General features: G+C 38.9%; 1 protein-coding gene across 24 annotated transcripts in view; it reads right to left on the reverse strand.

Moving 5' to 3' along the window:
- CAST (calpastatin) overlaps positions 1–21477 on the reverse strand; it is a 112439-nt gene that overhangs the window by 14098 nt on the left and 76864 nt on the right. For 16 of the 24 annotated variants that reach the window (XM_081053930.1, XM_081053946.1, XM_081053947.1 and 13 more), the window contains 13 exons: positions 20940–21029; positions 20721–20810; positions 19509–19610; positions 16238–16321; positions 15473–15520; positions 13480–13575; positions 11702–11797; positions 8285–8386; positions 7706–7789; positions 5488–5538; positions 5245–5316; positions 2883–2981; positions 1139–1243 (listed from right to left, as the gene is read on the reverse strand). In XM_081053930.1, the coding sequence (XP_080910056.1) occupies positions 1139–1243; positions 2883–2981; positions 5245–5316; positions 5488–5538; positions 7706–7789; positions 8285–8386; positions 11702–11797; positions 13480–13575; positions 15473–15520; positions 16238–16321; positions 19509–19610; positions 20721–20810; positions 20940–21029 (1119 nt within the window). The remainder of the gene's footprint in view (positions 1–1138; positions 1244–2882; positions 2982–5244; positions 5317–5487; positions 5539–7705; positions 7790–8284; positions 8387–11701; positions 11798–13479; positions 13576–15472; positions 15521–16237; positions 16322–19508; positions 19611–20720; positions 20811–20939; positions 21030–21477) is intronic. The other 8 variants (XM_081053931.1, XM_081053948.1, XM_081053949.1 and 5 more) reach the window with 1 other exon arrangement.

Consider the following 21477-nt stretch of genomic DNA (forward strand, 5'->3'; position numbering starts at 1 on the left):
CGCATCTGAATTTTCTACCTGCATTTTAAAATGAATGATTAAATAATTATCCTCAGAAACCAGGTAAGGAGATAAAACCCAAGGGTGTAAAATATCGTTTTCTGTGAGTTTCACTTTTCAAATAAAGTCAAGTTACCGTACCTTGGCATTTACAAAGGTAACAGTTACCACTTTGGCTATTGCTAAGCAACCCTAAAGGACCAGAACACACAGCAAATCTGAATGGACATGCTGACTACTTGTGTTACAGGAGAGGAAATACCTGTCATGGAGTAAGCAGCCCCTACCTGCCAGCATCCCCACTTCCATGGGCATGGTTGGTCTCTCTGTCCCAGATTCAGTGACACTAACTTTACCCTAAGGGAAGGGTTAAGGGGGCTTTACATTTAATTTTTCTGCATCACTATAATTTCGTTTTGCAAATACAGGTTAAGTTCACATCAGTATTCCTATGACAATGACAGAATCATGACCTAATGATTCTTTGAAATGCCGTCTTTGGGATATCGATTTGGCTGGTCAGTTACTTCCTGGTTCTAAGCCAAACGGATTGTTGAATATTACACGTTAAGTATAAATAAGTACTTATACGTGTTGTATAAGATATGTAGAATTAACAGTTTGTGCCTTGCAGACACACCTCTGGACAATGCTAAACTCCTGGTCAACTCTTTCTTTTGGAGTTTGCATGCATCGTTAGTAATGAAGGCAGAGAAGCCTGTTCGGGAAACGTCTGCCAGCTAAGTGACCTCTGCCACTACATGCACAGAGCATGTCAACCTGAAAAATGCACATATATGAGTATCATATATATGATGTTTTACTGCCAGATAAAACCAAGAAAAGTTAATGTAGGAAGAGAATAAAATTAAAGCAGAGCTGTGCTTTTCCATTATAACAAGGTTTAATCTTACAAACAGGACATTTGCCTTAATCTGTGACAGAATAGTCCTCACCGAGGAAGTGAAAAAAATGCAAGGTAGACCACAGAGAGGAAAAAAATGAGACCTAAGTTATCCAATTGTTCATTAACTCCAGACAAAGAAGTGGTATTTTTTCCTTTTGTGTGGAAGGTAGGGTAGTCGATGCTATTTAAAAAAAACCAAATCTTAAAATTTCACTTCTTTTTTTCTTGTACCTTCACTTTATCCTTCATGGGTTTGTTCTCATCTGGATCAGGCTGCCTGTGTCCTAGCCTGTCAGAAAGTTCATCCAGGGCATCGTCGAGTTCTTTGTTGTCACTCTGTTAAAACATAAATCTGAATTAGTCACTAGTTGGCCAGATCAAGTCACCCACTGGAGTGTGGCTGCAGCGCTGCCAGTAAGACTTCCGTACGTTCCTGGGACTTTCACCAGGAGATGGGCAGGGTGGGTGGGAGGCACTGGACTGCCAACCCTTGGTGGGTGCTCTTTTCCCAGCTCTCTGGCTCTCAGCACTTCTCTGTGCCTGTCTATCCCTGCCCTACCGCCAGGCGTCTCTCTTCCAAGAAAACAGGTCCCTTCTAAAAAGATGGGGTTCCTAGCTTGATTTGTTGGTAAATATATGTCTTAAGATGCTTACAGTGTATGTAACATAACTGGTGAAAGTCTAATAATGTCCCCAGCAAAGAAAACTCACATAAGTTATGATAGCTTAGTTTACTCTTTGATTCCCAAGCATATTCATGTAAGTAAAGCTATATACTGGTTTTAGTGATGGCACTAAAAAAAATTAAAACTAGACCCTCTGATGGGAAAAGTGAAGGAAAAGGTGTCATTTTAAAACATCCTTGTGAAAAGCAAAACAGCTTTTCATTGCGGACGTCTACTAAGAGCCTCAATTAGGGCAGAACCTCTTACCTGAGGATTAAGAACTAAAGTATAAATAGCAGCCTGGGTTATTAATGATTCTTCTTTTCTTTGCACAGGCACTTTCATCACTGTGAGTGCACACACACAGCATTGTACTGGTTTTAAGTGCTTCATGAGAGCCCAGGATTATACCTGCTAATGGTGGAGCTGCTCACACAGCTGGGTCTGGGGTTTGTCATTTGTACCTCTGGATATTTTCAGATGCTCCCAAGACTGACCCAACAGGATGAAAATTCATTCAGAATCTCAGACTACAGCACTAAACCAGCTTTGATGCTGCATCAAAAGGAAAGGAAGCATAGCAGACGTCACTAAGGCTACTTCATCTCCATCTAGCAAATGAGGCCCTTCTCAACCCAAAGAGATGAGGATCTGGTTTAGGGCAATCTCTATCTTTTGATGTGCCGTGGTCTCCTTGATAATTTCACATTTGGTGCTGCACAGAAAATTAATCAAGGAAGTCTGGAAAAGCTTTCGTTCCACAGTCTTGCCTCAGAACATGTAAATAATTAAAACAATATTGATGTTGAGGTTTTTCCACTGCTAGCATGAAAATGACAAATTTTTACTGGTGTGAATGGGAGAAAACAATGCTATTCCATGACATATTTCTGAATTTTTTGGGGTGGGGGGCTCAAGCACTGAATAACTCCATAAAATAAACTTGAGGTTAAATAACAGATGGTATTTACAGCATGTGTCAAGAAAACTATAAAGGAAGTGAAAATCAATTATCAGGAAACCTAAAATTTTTTTAAAAATCTAATAATTCAAATATACACATTGCACTTTCAATTCTAATAAAGCAACAACATTAAGCTCCTTGATTATGTGTGAAATATTTCCATACATTGGTTAATCATTTTAGAAAGCGTCTGTCATCTCCCTAAATCACTAGTCAGATCTAAAACAGAAGGTGCCCAATCTTCCTAACAATTTTGTCTGCTCCCATTTATTCTAAGCAGAAATCCTATCTTCTTTCTTTCTTGTTGCAGCTCTGAAAATAAATATTTACAAAATACGTTGCTTACCCGAGTGTCAGGGGGTGGAACTGCAGAGTGGGTGGCTGGAGCTGGGGTTGGGGAAACCACTTCAGAGATGGCAGCTGAAAGTTTAGCGTCTTTAAATGGCTTTTGTAAAAAAAAAGTTTTGATCAGTGATATGTTGTATAAAAAAATGCCCACAGCCATCATTTAAATACAACTCTTAATATAGCTTCCTGATTAAGTCTCTTGATCCAAATGGATCCACAGTAACACAGAATCTGAAATGCAATTTTTATTCTAGTTCCTATTCCATTCCACAATTTCCTATTTCCTATTCCCATTTATTCTTCTAAATGTTGTTCAATAATCTAATGACTTAGAGCTTCATGGTTTGTTTATACTTATTGTACATTTAAGTTGTTTGCAGTTTTCAGCTTTTCTTCTTTGTAACTGGTTGCCCTGCATCAAAGTTCTAGAAGTGGTTCTCTCTATGGTGCTAGCTATATTCTGCCATGCTGCCCTCTCAAAAATTGCAGAAATTCATTCTGTTAAAAGCAGTGAAGGAGCATGCCTGTTTCCCATGGCTTTGCTCACCTAAATATTTTTAATTCTGATAATATATTAGGTATAAAATGATAGACTACTATTCCTTTAATACTTGGTATATGGTATGAAGTTTGAGTTATTTTTTTTCTTAATGTTAAATAGCATATTATTCCAGAATCTTTCTGAAATGATTTCTTCTCTCATTTCAAAAATATACTAAATCTGTCATTTATGTTCATTTCTTGTTCTTTTCCCATTAACATGTGGCTTTGCTTTCTAAATCAGAACCGTATCTTATTATTGTATAAAAAAGCCTAGTATTTAATTAGGTTAATCTTCCCCAAAAAGAGTGAAAAATGCTTTTCAATATTTTTAAAATATTCAGTTAATTTTCAAATAAATTTTAGATAATTTTGGGTTATGTTTTAATAAAAATATTAACTTATGAAATGATGAAATAATTATCATTCTTTTGAGACATTTAGTCAGACTGTCTTAGATATATGGAATTTCTTCATGTTTTTGTTTTTCTATTCATTTCCTCTATTATAGGTTTCTTTACATAAGCCTGACATCTCATTAGATAATTACATTTTCTAATCTGTTACTAATAAAGTGTGATCAAAAGATACAATGAATGTTTAAATAAGAAATTATTACAGTAAAAGACACATGGCCATGAATTACCCCTCAAAATACCTGCCCCTCCCTCGCTTCAAATACATTTATTTCATTGTTCTTGCCACTTTCTGAAACAGTTCTGGAAGTCCTCTTTCGTGAGTGTCTTTACTTCATCTTCCATCACGACAACGCTCCATGTCACACATCGCTTATGGTATGGCAGTTTCTGCCAAATAAAAACATTACGGTGTGTCCTCATCCACCTTATTCACTGGATCTGGCACTGTGTGACTTCTGGCTCTTCCTCAAAGTCAAAATGACCATGAAAGGTAAATGTTTTAAATCGATTCAGGACATCGAGGCAGCCATGACAGCACAACTAAGACACTCATGAAAGAGGCCTTTCAGAACTGCTTCAGAAAGTGGCAAGAATGAGTATTTTGAGGGTGATTAATGGCAATGTATCTTTTCCTGTGATAAATTTTAAACATTTACCGCATTGTTTGATCACACCTTGTATACATAGCATACATATGTGTAACATTATGCACAAATGTGAGAGCAAAAACTTCAGGCAACTCCAAGGAATCATTATTTTTCCTAGTTGTCACTTATTCGGTCTATGTTGCAACTGATACATATTTTCCATACCACTGACCACATAGGATTAAATAACCTTATTTAAAAAAGGGTTAAAAAAGGGTTAAAAAAGACCCCATAAAAAAGGTCCTGGAGTTATATAAGCTGTGGGAACTCCAATAGACTTACAGTATATATGTTTACATATGAAAAGCCCTGGAAATCCTACAGTTAAGAAACCTGCTTACCCCTACCCAACATTTCCCAACCTTTCTAGTAACGGAATTCCCTTTGAGGGGCTATCTGTTCCATATGAAGCTCAGTTACCCTAGAGGTAATTTGGAAAATGATCAAATCATAGACTGTCAACTGGTAAAGTTGTCTAGGAAGTAATTTTAGATACACAATTTTAAATTCTCTTTTCATAGGTGTACTTGAAAGCGTACATGCTCACTGGTTCAATTAGTTACACTGTTGAAAATATTTACTGTGTTGGAAAAAATATTTCATGATACAACACAGTTTTAATGGTTGCAGTGGGTTGAGGGCCTTAATTTTGGGTTTGTTTCCTCAGCTCCCAAGTTAGATTATAAGTCACAACCTTCCATTTATTTCTGCCACCCTGAAAGTAATGAAATGAAACCAGGAGTTTCAGACTTACAAACGAGGAAGTGTGTGAGGGAGCAGTGAAGTCCTCAGACAAAGCATCGAGAAGGAAATCGTCACTGAAGGGCTGCAAGAACCAGGAAATGTATCAAAAAATACCACCTCATTTGTCTCCTCTTCAAAATGATGTCACTGTTCATATGCTGATCAACTCATTAAAAAGAAAGCAATGCACTTCCTGAATTAACGAACAGGGCCAAATGAGAAAGATATACTCAGAGAAAACTGGCTTGCTTACTGGAAGAGATTCCTTGGACTCTTTTGGCAGGAGTGGTTTTCCATCTTTGTCCTATCCAGGGAGGAGAAAAACATGGCATTGAGTCACTTCACATTTATCCTAAGTATGAACCCTTGTAAACATTAAAAGGAGTCGACAAGTGATTCCTGATGTTGTTGCACATTATAAATGAAATTCATCATTTCAGGTAGCAGATTCTCTCATCAGAGAATATGCCCTAATTAGTTCATGTTAACAGCACTCACCTACGTCAGGCATTCCCTAGGCACAGGGGCCACAAAACCGACAGGGCATTGTGACCTCAGAAGCCCACAAACCAGTGCAGGAGGGAAATGTGAACAGTGAATGTAGTGGGGCACATGGTGCGGTGGCAGGGCACTTGCAGGACACTGTCAGGATACGGGGGTGAGCCTTTGTATAAGTTGCTTGGAAAAAGCTGGTTAACTTCATAGGCGAGACGTCCAATTAATGTGCATCAATTCTGTGCCCAGCCCTGCAGTACACACTGGGAATACCACGCAATTTAGGACAAAGTGCTAGCCTTCAGGGAGCTCATCCCGTGGGTGGGATGCCCTGAAACTTCGGACTCAGATGATGCCAAGCTTCAAATGACTAACAGGACAAAAATCAATAAAGTATTTGGGGCTCTTTAGTAAAAGAAGATTTATAAACAAATGGTAAATCCCATTTATCCAGATATGCAAAAATAAATAAGTACAAGGCTACCTACATATCTATATTTCTAATAAACTGGTCAAGATGGTTTTTGTTTTACTTAAAACGTGAGGAGGGGCAATGGTGTTTAGAGAATCACCTGCTTCCCCGGGACTGGCATAAACTCCTTTACCTTTCCCCCCGTTCCCATCTCCTCCACAGGTCCACTTGTGCCTCTGACTATTTACTCTTCAGTTAGGAGGAAAACCAGAACCTGCGCTGCTCTCCACCAATCCCTTAACTACAAAAGTAGCATATTTCCCACATGACACATGGGACCATTGGGGTCACATCTGCTCCACACTCCAAGCGAAACCACCCTGTGTCTGGAAGGGGTAACTTGTGGGCTACCCTCAGAGAGCTGAATCTCACTGAAGACAGCTGATAAACAGCAATATAGGATTTAAACACGCGATCAAGCCAACCCCCAGTAAAATATCATAAAGCAATAGGTAATTAATTACTAATGTGTGAGATCAACAAGTCCAGAAGAGGATCAAACTACCGTGGAGTAAAATGGTCAGGGAAAGCCAATCAACCAACCACTTTCCTTAAAAACTGCTACTAAAATTCAGCACAAGGAGAAAGGAATCAACCCCCTACTATGAAGACAGTTACCTGCCTTTACCAAATGAGGGGGTCACTAGTGACAGAACACGTAGCCCTTAAAAACCTCTCTGAAAATCTCACAAAGCAGCATGCATATAAGCGCAAATTAATAGAAACGTCATGGTTTCAACTGAATTCTGAAACGCAGAAGCAAGCAGAATAAGAAACTTTTAATCAGGGAGAGCTCAATATAGTTCCTGTCTTGGCTAAACAAACGGCCTCGTGCCCATGGATGGGAAAGAGGAGTATTGATTTGATTTTCCTGACTTGTGCATGAAGTTCAGTTGAATATCCTCTTATGTGATGGCATGTTATGAAGACGACCGACATTTGTTCTAGTGTCCCTGTGTCTGTGTGTCTGCCCTGTGCAAGTGGCTGTACTTAAAAGTACAAGATTCATAACGAGGTCTCCCCTGTGTCACTTGTTCTGAACAATATGTACATTCAAAATAAAGAAAACGGGCCAACTTATCACTTTACTCAATGTTAAACAGGCACTCTTATTTTTTTTCAATTTATATCTAAAGAGTTGCTCACTAGAAATTTTTCCTCATAGTCAACAATTATTCTTCATTTTTCTTTTCCTATCTACATAGAGGTTGTCTAAGTTTTCTTATTTCTGGTCTTGTAACAAACCATGTGGTAGACGGGAAAACGTTAGGTTGCTTAGACATCAGATTTCTTCCACTTCAGGGAGGAGTGAAAGGCCACTTAGGAATATTTTAGCTCCATATCTGGTGTGCTAACAGGCTATTAGCGGACTAATAAAATTTGATGTTTGAAATATTAAGAAACAAGATATTTATATGCCAGGTCTGCTTCCATGTCCCTTCTTTATGTATATGGAGTTCAACATGAGTGAAAATAAAACAGAAAAACACCCCAGCCTGTTTACCTTGACCTCTTCTAATCTATATTCAGGAGGAATTGTTTCTTCTTTTTCACCAAGTTTTTCACGATCCTCTTCTTTGGCTTTCTCCTAAATAAAAATCATACCATTTTCATTATTAATACATCTTTTCTCCTTAGAGTAGATACCTGAATGACTAAAGGTGAGGCAAATAAACCCATCGTTGGAATGTACATAGGACCGTATTTGCAGAGTTCCTACAACACCCTCATCTTTAACACTGCATGCTAGTTCAGCAGGTTAAGACCCCAACACTGAGCCTGCTAGGCTCAAAGGCAGGCATGAGGAGTAGGAGACAGCTGCCATTTCTCTCGTGAGTCCTCAGCAATAGGAAAGGTGAGACTCAGAACTCTGATACGTGCGTGCCGTCCATCCACGGCTGTGCTCAAACACTGATGCTCACTCAGGTTTGGCTTCTTAAGTAGGACATGCACAGTAACAGAAAGCCAGCTGGTCATGTGTTATGGGAAACATTAAAAAAATGACTAACTTATTAGTTAGTCATTTGGGGAATGAAGGCAATCAATAATTGTTACTTTCTAGAAGTATCTGAGCTGCCAATACCTTGACTTTATCCTCCACAGGCTTTCCATCTTCTGGATCTGCTTCCTTTTTCCCCAGGCTACCAGCCAAGGCCTCCACAGCATCATCTGGCACCGTGTCCTTCTAAAAGTACATCAGAGGATATACTGAGTAGGTGGTTAATGCCTTCTTTTAGAAAAGACTACACCAAACAATGCCGAAGGGTATATCCTTATTTCAGGCCTAGATACGCAGCACGTGTCATCTTTTAATAATTTGAATTATCAACTGAATTAGAATCTATGTTTAAGAAACATAAAATGTTAAAAATTAGAGCAAGGCTCTTATATTATGCATTAAGGGTGTGTAACTTATATAGTGACACTGAGAAACTTACAAGATCTAACCCAGTGTTCTGGTTTGGAAATACGGGAGACAATGGAATGGGTATATCACAGAGAAGCTGAAAGCAGGAAAGAAGAAAGAGTGATTTTTCTGGTGATTGTTCTTGCGATGGCACAGGAAAGCCTTCCAGAAAGTTTTCTGTGAAACAGCCTGGCCCGTCCTAGAGAGGAGGTGGCTCGGGCTGAGCTTCTGCTGAGGCAGATGCCTGGGTTTTCTAGGCGGTTTCTGTGGGTCAGAGTGACCTCATGCTGATTCAGGTGACTGCCTGGGACTGACTAACCTGAGTGGCCCGATGAGAACCATCTAGCTGTGGTCTAGTTATTCAAAATGAAATGTGCTACCTCATGATGTAGGGAACTGCGTCCATGCTGACATTTAAAAAGAAACTGGAAGAACACAGAGCATAAATGGTATAAAGGGAAAAGAAAGGAGAAACTATGGTTGTGTTAAAAGATAGGACTAGACCCCAACTCCTTCCAAACCACAGGTCATGATCCGTATATTAGTGGGTCATAAAATCAATTTATAATTCAAAACCAGGACTTTTTCAATGAAAGACTGGACTAGAAAACAGACTGCATCTTACATAACTAGAATAAGTCCTATTTATGAAACTGTTGTTTCTATTGTGTGGGTAGTGTGTTGTAATATCAATACATTTTCTACTGTTGGTCTTGGTCAAAAATGTGTAAGCCCCTGAATTAAAATCTCAAAGATTATTCTTATCATGAAAGCCTGTGACCTCATATTGAGTACATGTTGAAACTTTAGAGTAAAAGTGTCTTTCTGATTCATAGCTTAGCCATCATTCCAAGTAAGAAAAGTTGTTTTTCTGCGAAGCTGCACTGCAGAAGGAAAGATCACCAATGAGGAAATGGAGCCTGAGTGGGAAGTGATTTATCACCATCTAGTGGTTGGACACTGCATAGATTCTATTCCCGGGGCAACAAAAATCTCTGATGTATCTCATTTGTTTAGGATGACACCTAAATTGAAAGAGTTGCAGTGGTCTTCCAGGCTTAGCCAAGCAATCAGAGCTGCTACCTGATCCCAGACACCTGCTCACACCTGACATCTATTTTCTCCTTCTCTCTGCTGTAGAATTTTTGGAAACCACTGTTTTCCAAACCGGTGCCTTTTGGCTTAAGAAATAAGAGAAACAAAGTGAGAAAAGTCAGGAGAAACAGCAGTCTTAAGAACTAAGGAATCTGGAAATAGGACTAAGGACTAAAACTTCCATTTCTGTAGCATTTTATGTTGTTGTCGAATTCAGAACTAGAACTCAGGCCTTTGGATTCCCTCAATAAAGTTGCTTTTGAACCAACAAGAACCACACAGGGCACACATTCCCCTCCTTCCTCTGGTTTTTCTGCTTCCTTTCCCTCACTAATCCTCAAGCCTTCTTGAGTCCTTTGACCTTTATCACACTCTGCAACTATTCTCTCTGGCTCCCAAGGTGTCACGATCCCAGCTCACCTCAGTGACTGGCATATTGGCAGCCATGGTAACCAGACTTGGTAGAGCAGAGGCCCAGGGAAGGTCAGAGAATGGAAAAACAAAAGCCGTCCCTCCCCCTTTTTTCTGTCCACTAAACATCTAATGCTGGACTCTACAGTTAGGGTAAAGTTGGAAAGGAATGAAGTGAGCCCTCTAAGGCCTTGGCAGTCACACTTGGCACGAGATGTGGATGACACGTGTTTAGGTCACAAGAGTTCTGCCCGGAAATGCTGGCCATTGTCTTTTTTAATCCAATTACTGCCTCTGTTCCTGCTTCCTTCATTAGTCTCTTCCCAATTTCTCTCCTCTCTCCTATGGCCTATGACCTGGCTCCCACAATGTAAAAGTTTTGGAGAGTACTCCGAAACCTCAAAAAAAACAGGGGTCAAGTCCTGCCTAAGGCAGGAGGGAGACTCTGGACTTTGAGGACATTTGCAGTTGGCACCAAGGATGTCCCTAACAGGAAGCAGCCACTTCAGGGCACTCAAGACACTGTCCTATACCTTCTCCAAGGCCCCCTTTTCTCAAACAACAAAATGCATATGTCCCAAGTACCTCACACCTCCGTGCTTAGCCTGTCCTCGGCTCACTGGTCTCCCCAGCACTAACCCCACTTCTCAGTGTGATCCTGCCTTCTACCCGCAAGCCTTTCCTAATTCTCCCTAAAGAACGAGGAACCCATGTGCCTTCTGTCCGTTTCCCACATGACAGCGATCAAATGGTACTGTTAGCTTGAGGTCTGGCCTATGTCCACACTGGACTCAGAGGTAGCTTAGGGCAGGAACCATGTTTTCTTTTTAGATGAGGCTCTGAAAGGTTAAGTGAATTGTTCAAGGTCAATCTAAAGGTTCATTTCCCTCATCTAATAGAGAGATGATCAGATTTTATAGTATCCTTGTGAAAATGTAATGAGAAGATATTGCAAAGCATCAAGGAAAAGGTAGAGTATAAATTCACCAAGTCTGTAGTAATGAAACATATTCCAGTTATGTTATTCTCTAAGTCAGAGTCTATCAACTAAAGGAAACAAAACCCACTGAATTAAAAAGAAAATAAAGATTCAACTCGTTAAATATAATACTTCATCCAAAAGATAGAAAGGGAGAGAGAGAGTCAAGAAATGAAGAAGAAAAGGGAAAGGAATTGAGTTAATCTATCCTCCCTTCAGTTGGGAATGGGGGAGATCGTGATGATACTGGTTCAGATTATTCCACCAAGAGAGTCAGCTCAACGTAATATTGGGCTGTTTGTGGAACTCCCAGTAGGCTTGAAAGATGCAGGAATGTGAAAAAGCATGATTATCCACAATAGCTGAGGAATTAGAAAAACTTTCAGGTGAAAGGAAAACACAGCTTGTAGCAATTTAATTAAATATTTAAATACAGCCTGAATTTCTAGCATACCCCGGAAGCCCCCAAACAGAAGATGCTATAGCTACATAAGGTTTTATGATTTTGTCAGTATAAAATGACATGCTGGTGACACAGAGCAGACAGTGCATGGGAGGAAGAACATTCCTTTCCCAAGACATTTCTCAGTGCCCAGAGGATCCCTCACCGAGGTAGCTGGCTTGGGTGGTGCTGACTGTACACTGCACATGGACGCCCGGGGCACATCCTCTCCCACAGGAGCCGGGGCACTCGCCTGAGATTCCTGCGGAAAGAAGCAGGTACGATGAAGATCTTTTAGAAATATCGGGTTAATAACACTGAACTCCGATGAATCAACAACACACTCTGCTATGTTATATGCTATGAGCATGATTTTCTCGAAAGCCTAAGGATGGCTGGCTGGAGTAGTAAAGAAGTCAAGGCACGTTAAACCGCTTTGGCTCAACTTTGTGTTACCTCGCACCTTAGGTAGGTTACTTAACCTCTCTGAGACTCGGTTTCCACATCTGTAAAATGAGAACAATAATAGTACCTACATCTCAAGAGTTGACAGAGGGATTTAATGAGATAAAATGTGAAGTGCTCTGTACAGTATCTGGAAACAGTAAACTCGATAACTTTCAGCAACTATTATTTATGTTATTTATTTCCCATCATATATACAATATACCAATTATATAATGCAATGTAATATTTTATATAAATACATCATTTTTATGTATCTAACAGCCACCTTGTGTATTGTAAATAGATATGTACAAATGCAGGGTAGAAGTACTATCCCAGGAGCACTCGAAGTGTGGTCCCGGGAGCAGCAGCCTCAGCATTAGCAGAGAACTTTCTAGAAATGCAAATTTGTATGCCCCCACCCCAACATACTAAATCAGAAATTCTGGGGGTAGGGCCCAGCATTCTCTGTTTTAACAAACCCTCAAGGAATCCTGATGCACGCTCAAGTTTGATAACCAATGTACTATCTTATTTTATCACAAGGTAAAATTTCAAACTGTTTTTAAATCCAGGCCTTTCTGGAAGTCTATCCTACATGAAAGGTGTTCAGCAGATGATTATTAATAAGGTATTTCTTCTTTCAAGAACTTACTATTTAACACTATGTACATATGTAAGATGTGAAGAAGGACCAACAGAGCTAAAAACTCGTTTGCAACAAATGCCTTCACAGGGATATATAAAGAAAGAACTGCAGACCCATGGCACGTCGTACTCTGCTTAGTAAATGTTGGAAGGGTGGTCAGGTTTGGGGAGGGAAAAGCAGAAGACAAAGGCCACATTTGAGCAAAGCTTTAAAGGGATGACTCAGATTTCAGTTCATCTAGAATTAGGTTATTACAGACGGAAGGAACCACATGAGAAAAGCCATGGAGACACACACTTACTATCATGGTTTAGTGAGGTGGGGACGCTCCTTGGTAAGAAAGGAAGCGGAGGCCAGAACACATTAGTGGGAACTTCTACTTTGTAGGAAATGGGAAGCTCCTGAGGGTTGGAGTAGGGGAATGTGACTACAAGCATGCTAGAGAAAGAATAATTCTGGTGGACATAATAGGATGAGCTGGAAGGAGACTGAAGACAGAGGTCATTGCCATCTTGAGGAGAGTGGTGCTGACAGCTTTAACTAGAACCGTTATAGAAACAGAACTAGAACCATTATAGAAACAGGACTAGAAAGGAAAGGATGGGTGTGAATGCCTTCCTGAAGGAATAATTACAGGACTGCAACTGCAAGAATTACAGGGTCAGCTTGGGGAAAGAAAACACATTCAGAAAAAGGCAGGACAAAAACTGCATGTAAAAAAACGACAGCATCATGGGCCTTCTTATCAACCACTTCATGCAAAAATACTTTGGGTCTCACATTTTTAAGGTTATAGAAAAACATTAGGAAATAAGCAATACTAGAGACTTTTATATTTAGAAACATACTTCTGCTTTCTCAGTTGGCTTAGATTGTTTTTCTTTACATTTACTCTGGTTAAAATCTTCTGAAAGCTCATCAATAAGTTCTGATTCACTCAGGGGCTGAAATACAAGAAACATTGCATATTATGAAGTGACTATTTTTTACTTGTTAAAAAAACAGTTTTCACTGACAATTTTTTCTAGTTAACACATATTAGGCCACATTTTAGAATCTAAAAACGAAAGCTAACTTATATAGGGCATTTCATTTATCAATGGAAGATAAAGGTCATGCAATAAATAAGGACTATTAAGCACCTCAGTACCACAAAAATGTGAATGGTTTATTTAAAGTTTTCATGATACTTCAATTTTAGGGTAATTTTGTTCAGATAAAATTGCCTGTTCTTTCCAATGAAGATGTGTATAGCTTTTTTTTTTTTTTTTTTGCGATTTTTTTTCTACTTTCTAATGAATTCCCTTCTAAATAAGTCAGTAAATATAAGAGAGACTGTGTTAATAATTTGAATTACCGGCTGAATTAGAATATAGGTTTAAAAAACTTAAAATGTTAAAAATTAGAGCCAGGTTCTTATATTAACATTAAGCATTAGATGTGTGTAACTTACTGTGTTTCCCTGAAAATAAGACCTAGCCGGACTATCAGCTCTAATGTGTCTTTTGGAGCAAAAATTAATATAAGACCCGTTAGTATATTATATTATATAAGATCTGGTATGATATGATATGATATGATATATTATATAAGACCCGGTCTTATTTTAATATAATATAAATATAATATAATTTAATATATTATATTATAACATAATATAACATAATATAATTATAATATAATTATAATATAATATAATATAATATAATATAATATAATATAAGACCAGGTCTTATATAAATTTTTGCTACAAAAGATGCGTTAGAGTTGATGGTCCAGCTAGGTCTTATTTTCGGGGAAACACGGTATATAGTGACACTGAGAAACTTACAAGATTTAACCCAGCATTCTGTTCGGAAATAAGGGTACATCCAATGCAATGGATGTACCACAGAAAAGCTGCAAGCCAGGAAGAAGAAAGAAGTGATTTTTCTGGTGATTATTCTTAAGATGGCACAGGAAAGACTTCTAGAAAGTTTTCTGTGAAACAGCCTTGTCTGTCCTAGAGAGGAGGTGGCTCTGGAGTATAAGAATAGATCATATACTCCTCTCCTATGACTACATCAGGTTTTGGCAAGAAAGTTCTTTCAGGTGAAGAGGTATTATTTATTTAGGGCATGTGGAAATTTTGACTAATAACCGTAATCTGTAATAACAGTAATAATAGTAATAACAGTAATCTGAATCACATGTCATTCTGACGTGTGATTCAGAAGCTGGGGCCCACATGTTGGACAGCCTGAATTTGGAGTTCTGGCCTTGCTATTTTCTAGTTGTGTGACCTTAGGCTATTTATACAATCCTTTTGAATCTCAGTTTCATCACTTGTAAAATGGGAATAATAATAGTGCCTTCCTCATTCAGTGAGGACTCAGATAACATTTGAAAGTATCTAATGCAGTGTCAGGCACATAGTAAGTGATTAATAAATGTTGCTACTTAGTATTATCATGACAGGTAACTATGCTGGTTGATACCAACCTAAGTAATAGCACTATAGAATCAGAGTGTTTGATGCTGTAATTAGAATTACAGCACAAACACTAAGTAGTAACAATCTAATTTAAGTGCCCTTTTGACATTAGCTCCTAATATTCAATGAACGTCACCTAGAAATTTATAATAGTCTAGCAATAATCTGTGAGGAGAACAATCATTAAAATATGTGAAAAGGAGTTAGAGATACGAGCCAAGTGTTGCTATCGGAAGTTTCCCTCTTCTTAATGCTAGGTTGGGGTGCCAAGTCTCCACAGTGAAATCCTGTCTGTCAAAATTATCTCACTGTATACTTTACAATTCTGTTGTTTTTTTAAGTATCCAGAAAAAAACTTATTTCCTCACCTTGGATTTTTCTTCAGGCTCTGGCAATAGTGGTTTTCCATCTTTATCCTGTAAACAAAATTGAAAATGAAATAGAAAAGTTTGCTTTTAGGTCCCATTATGTTTGTCTTGGGGAATTTCAGGATATTAAGGGAGAGCTTGTTTTTTCCTTATATTTGAGTGAATTCCTATTTCAGATTTATTTTTTGTAAATTATTAGAATAAAGAGTTGAGATGTTTCTAAACATGAAAAACTTTCCATTTATAAGCATATATAAGAATCGCAACTATTTTTTCCATCATGTGTTTATGTGTATTATTTCAAAGACAAATTACAGATATAATTATAGGAGTTAGTTCGCCATCCTCATCTCAAACCAAAACCAACAAAACCACCTTAACTGAGAATACTGGTAAGTAGCTGTACATTTATATCTACCACTTAGAAGACCTATTGTGCTTTAATCCATATAGCAGTTAGAGAAAAAAAATTATTCCCAAATTGTTCCTTCTGCTTTAAGGTTAAGAATCTATGTCAAGCATTGTTAATAGTAAAAACACTTGAATTTATGGGGATTTTAATGACCACACAGTCACGACTTAGGAAACCATCCCTTAAAGGGTCCAACTGTAGAGAACAGAGAAGAAAGGGTTCAGGGTTTCCGAGTTAGTGTATGAACCGGGTCAGACGTGTCCTTATGCACCATGAGAACAGACACCACAAAACACCATGGGAAAGCAAGAGGAATGTGCTGCTGTTAGTATGTACAGTGGCTAACAACGTACCGTGGCGGGTTTTAACCTGTACTCCGATGGGACTGTTTCGTCATCCTCACCACACTTCTTTAGTTTCTCTTCTTTGGCTTTTGCCTGAGGAAAGTGGAGAAAAAAAAATAAACAAATATTTGGATAACACGTAAAATAAGATGATATCACTTTATGTACTTCATGGGTGTTGCAGAGAAGACCAAATCTGATAAAAGTGTCTGTATGTGCTTTGTAAACTACAAAGCACAGACTAGGGTGAGCAGCTTTGAGAAAGGCAGCACGTGGGGTGACTGAGAAAAAACACAGGACTCCCAGGCAGGTGTCCCTGCTCTGCTCTCAGGTGCTCTAAAGCCTTGGGAAGCCATTTAGTTTTTCTTTGACTCGGTTTCCTCAGCTTAAAATGTGGCTACTAGTAATCCTCACCTAGCTACTGACTTGTAATAATCATCAGAGGAAAATAAATAAAATATCTGCTGAGGCAGTTAAGCACAGTGTAGAAGAAATTAGTCGCAATTACTGTCATAGCCTTCATCTGTCTGTCTTACCCAGTGAGGCAGTTATCTATGGGGGAGAAAACCACCAATTCTCATGAATGTTGACCACAGTTCAGAAATGGGAGAAGCAGCCCATCACAAATCCTGGATAACTGACTTTACTTATCTTAAAAGGACTCCCTTCAGTAACGTCAGGACTTCACTGGATTAATGAACCAGAAACCACCAACTCCATTAGAAGTAAAAATGTACAGTAGTTCTATAATAGATCACTGACTTCTAGGATATAACATTTGCATTTTAAACGATTGGTCAGTAATGCAAACTTCCATTACATATAACAATTTGTACCTCTATCAAGGCACGGATTTAAATCACAAACCAAGGAGCTCCTGGGCACAAAGAGGGTGGGTGGGTGGAGCGGGTGTCACTTAGCAAATTCCAGCTCAACCCACTTCTCCCACCTAAACCCTAAGGTTGTTCTCCATTGAATGATTAGTCAATTGATTAATTCTAAAAACATGAAGCACTTTAATGAGCCATTCTTCTAGCCTCTGGAATAACAGTTTTATTGTTTTATAGACTAACAGCTCTTAATAAGGGATGTTTTGTTGTGTCTTATTTTTTAACAAGACAATTTTAACATTGTCTTGTTGTTTATCATTTTTAACAGTAGAATATATTAATATTTAATGTTAACATTTTAATATATTCTACTGCGGGATATGGAAGAAGCCCATTTCCTCATTCATAGATTTGTGAGGTCTGCACCTATAAACCAGCCTTCATGAAAGTCAAAGGTCACCTGTTTGATAAACTGTCCTCTCTCCACTTGAGCTTCTCCACATCACATGCACAGCTAGGTCCTTTCTAGTCTTCCTTGATCTTTACATTCTTTAAATGCCTGCATTCCAGGCATTGAAAGCAAAATGTCTCCTGAACTGAAATAGCACCAGATTAGGTTAACTACACACAGAAATCGAGAAGATATTAATGTGGTGTCATTATAAATATTATCATGTTATGATGCCTCAAAAAATGACAAGTAGGCAAGGACCTGTTCTCTGCAGTGCTATGTCATTTTTCCTCACAGAGCTCTCTAGTATGGAATGTACTGGAGTGGCTGTGGACGCCTATAGGATATGACCTTTATGAGCCTTATCACGACATCAGACTATCCAGGAAGCAAGGAATTGACCATTAGATAGTAAAAATTCATCTTAAGAATCCAGAGGATTAGAAGATCTTCTTAGGAAATATCTACACTTTGTACATAACAAAAAAGAAAAAGAGATAGAAAGAGTAGAAAAGGAAATGGAATAGTTATTTTCATTAAAATTTTAGGACTTTACTGCTGCTGAGGTTTTCTAGAGGAAATTTAATACACTTACATGCATTCCAAAACTAGTTACCCAAACTACTTAATGTTATCTTTAACTTTTTTGTTTTACCTCTACTTATCTGATTTTAATCACTGTAAGACTACTCTTCTTGTCCTGCGATTTATGTTTATACCTTCCCTCCCCAATGATGGTCTCATTAAACATGCTAAGAATCTGTAAAAAGCCTGAGCAAAAGTGCAACTGGCTCACTGCCACGTAGCCCTCTGGTGGTGGGACCACAACGTGGTCTACCCAACTGGGGACCACCCTTCCCAGGGTTCTGCCAGGACCACCCTTTCCTTTAGACATGGCTTCTATCTGGCTGTTCCAAGTAACAGTGATGTGTATCTCGAATTGTGTTTTAATCAAAGTTTCTTTTCTTCTCAATACATTACTTGGTCCTGGAGGACGAGGACTGCTTCCCCTGCTCCCCCGTGTTCGCCTTCACAAAGATTCTGCCACACTGTGTCCAGTGAGCCCTCAAGGGAAGTTGAAGACAAAAACTGGCCCATTTTGGACCAGGGCCGTCTCAGACTCAGGGAGCGTTGCTGGGAGTCCCTGAGACTCACCTTCCCTAATGACTCAGAACGGGAAGTGACTTCATAGGCAGGGGCATTGTGACAGCAACCCCTGCCAGCTCCCCTCCTGAGCTGATAGGATGGTGCTCCTCTGGGCCCCCAGGCTGCATTTCTATGTCAACCCCAACTACACTACATTGTCTAGAATGTCCCCAGGGCAATTTTCTTCTTTCCTTCCTCTTTTCCCCCAGAGAACTAGGTTGAAAAATTCTTTTAAAAATTATAAAACTCTCCTTCACCAAATACAATCTTGCTTTGGCTTAGAAGATCTTGTTAAGCATGGTGGGATGAAAACTACCCAGCATCATGCTCTAAACATGCAGCAGCTTTAGTTACAGAGTAATTGTTTCTGCATTTTATTCTAATTTAAGACAAATTTTCAGCATCTTTCCCATAGTTATAGAAAGAGTCTCCCCACCCACCTACAGTCATCTCCCTCTCTCCTAATTAAGTGATGTACCCGAAACCCTTTTGAAAACACAAATTTCCCACTTCCATAAGAGCAGACAAACCTATTTCTCACCAGGCTACTGCGTCTGTGTTATCTTCTTCAGTCGGGTGTCATTTAAGCGTTGGCAAAGGAGATTAGTGTTCATTTTAAATATTAAAGTTCTAGATGGTTTACAAGACACACACTCAAATATCTTTCTTGGTTGCTAACTCCCCAGCAATAAATATCTAAATTAACCAGACCCTAAAAGTAAGGCAGAATGAAGAAGAGTTCATTTGAAATCTCCAATAAAATGAAAGTTGTACAAAAATTCTCAACATGCATTACACATTTACTTTTGTAACCTGCACACTAACATTTGTATCTGAACTCCAAGGTCAGTACCTCATCGACTTCCTTAATGGAGCTGAGGTCAAGCTCAGGTTCGGACTTCCGGTGGCCCAGAGAAGCTGAAAGAGCATCTAGTGCTTGGTCGCTCATTGTGTCCTATTCAAAAGGAAAAATTCAGTCCATTAAGAAAAGAGAGAACATCTGCTAAACCTGAACAATCCATCCACTTCTTTGTAAAATGTAAAATTTAAATTTATAAGATGAATCATGGATGGGGTTTCATAAGACTTTAGGAAGGTAATTTTATTTGAAACCTAGCAAAAGAGAGAAATAATAAAGAACTTACCAGTGAGTGAAAACTGGGGCTAAGACACGTTTCTACAGTAACAGTGCTCTCAGGGGCACAGTGTACCTCTTACTTAGCAAGCCAGAAGTATAACTATGATAATAATTATGCCATTGTTAAATACTCATATCAAACTAAACGCTGCGAAAAGTAAACTTTCGCTATCCTGCTTTCCTTTTTTTAAAAATGACTTCTGACAACCCTGTCCTTTAGCAAACCAGCTAAGCCCAGAAAACAAGGCAACCTGAGGTGGCCCCCGCCACCTTCTTCTCTGCAGGCAGGAGGGCTGATCGCTGTAGGAACTCCCACTCTCAGGGGTGTGGTGCTCTTACTGTTTCTCTAGCCAGCCAGATAAAAATAAACTGTCCATGCCAGGAGCGGGGAGAGGCAGAGCAGCTCCGACAAAAACTATTCCTTGTGTTATCTGGATAGTTGGCAGGTGGAGCATGTATTCTCACCCAGCCCAGAAGTCTAGAACCACATTTCAGGATTCATGAGAATTAAGTCATAGTTGCTTTGGTTAAAAGAGGTGGGCAGAAGCAGCTACAACATCCCTCTAGTAATTTCACAGGGCTCAAACTCCTTTAGGACACCAGGTTAAACATTTTATGTTCCAAGAGTATAATTTCTCTGGTGTCCTGCTCTTCTGGGTATTGTAATGTGAGACGGTCTTGTTTCACAACTAAGAAGATTGTAATGAAATCCCCCATAACCACTTACAGAAACGAGAAGACCTGCCTAGAGATGATCAATATTACCGATTGGCGTTGCCATTCCACATAGACCCAAATGAGAAAAGATGCACCTTATCATGTATATAATGCACTATTGGGATTGTCTTGAATCAGTTAGATCAATCTCAGGAAAACAAGTGTTGTCAGGTGAACTGTGGTTATTTGCAAAAAAGTAATTTTTTATACCTCCTTCACCTTTCTTTTTTTCTTGTGGGGTGGAACAGCACTTTTGATCACCATGGCTGACTGAGCTTTCATAACCTCTCCCGTAGTTTTCTGAAAAACAAATTATAAAAGATTAGATTTATAGATGAGGGAAATGTAGTCACCAGAACTAAAAAGTTAGTTGTTTTAAAGTTCAAGAGGGTTTCTAACAGGTTCCCCTAATAACACTGGAAACAATACCTCTTCCTCCGTTTCCTTTCTATCAGCGGTAGAACTGCAGGTGAAGTCAGATGATAAGGCATCTATGGCATCATCGGGTCCCATTGGTTTCTAAAGAAACAGGTACCATGAAGGGTAACGTGGGAATCATTCAAGTGAAAGATCAGATTATAAACCCAGCAAATGAAGAATGTACTTTGGCAATTCCTTTACCACCAAATGAGATACGTTAATAAAACAACTCAGATGAAAGCCTATGTATGGAAGGGAATGGGTTTTGTAATATTATTTTCCTGTTCCCCTCTTCTAAACATATTACATGTTAGGATATTCTCGTTCTATTTTTATTAACATTTATTTTATCCTAAAACTTTCTTGAATCCATTCTTCTTCCCCTACAAAAAAAAACTCCCTATGAAACCAGTGAGCACTGAGACAAACCACATGTCCACTCCCTTTCTCTGAACAGATGGAAACTTCGTCTGATTTAGATATTTCTTCAGCCATAATCCTAAAATACAGAATTGACAGCCCTACCTGCCAACAAAAATATATAAAA

This window comes from Rhinolophus hipposideros, assembly GCF_964194185.1.
Source record: "Rhinolophus hipposideros genome assembly, chromosome: 7".
NCBI classification, from domain to species: domain Eukaryota; kingdom Metazoa; phylum Chordata; class Mammalia; order Chiroptera; family Rhinolophidae; genus Rhinolophus; species Rhinolophus hipposideros.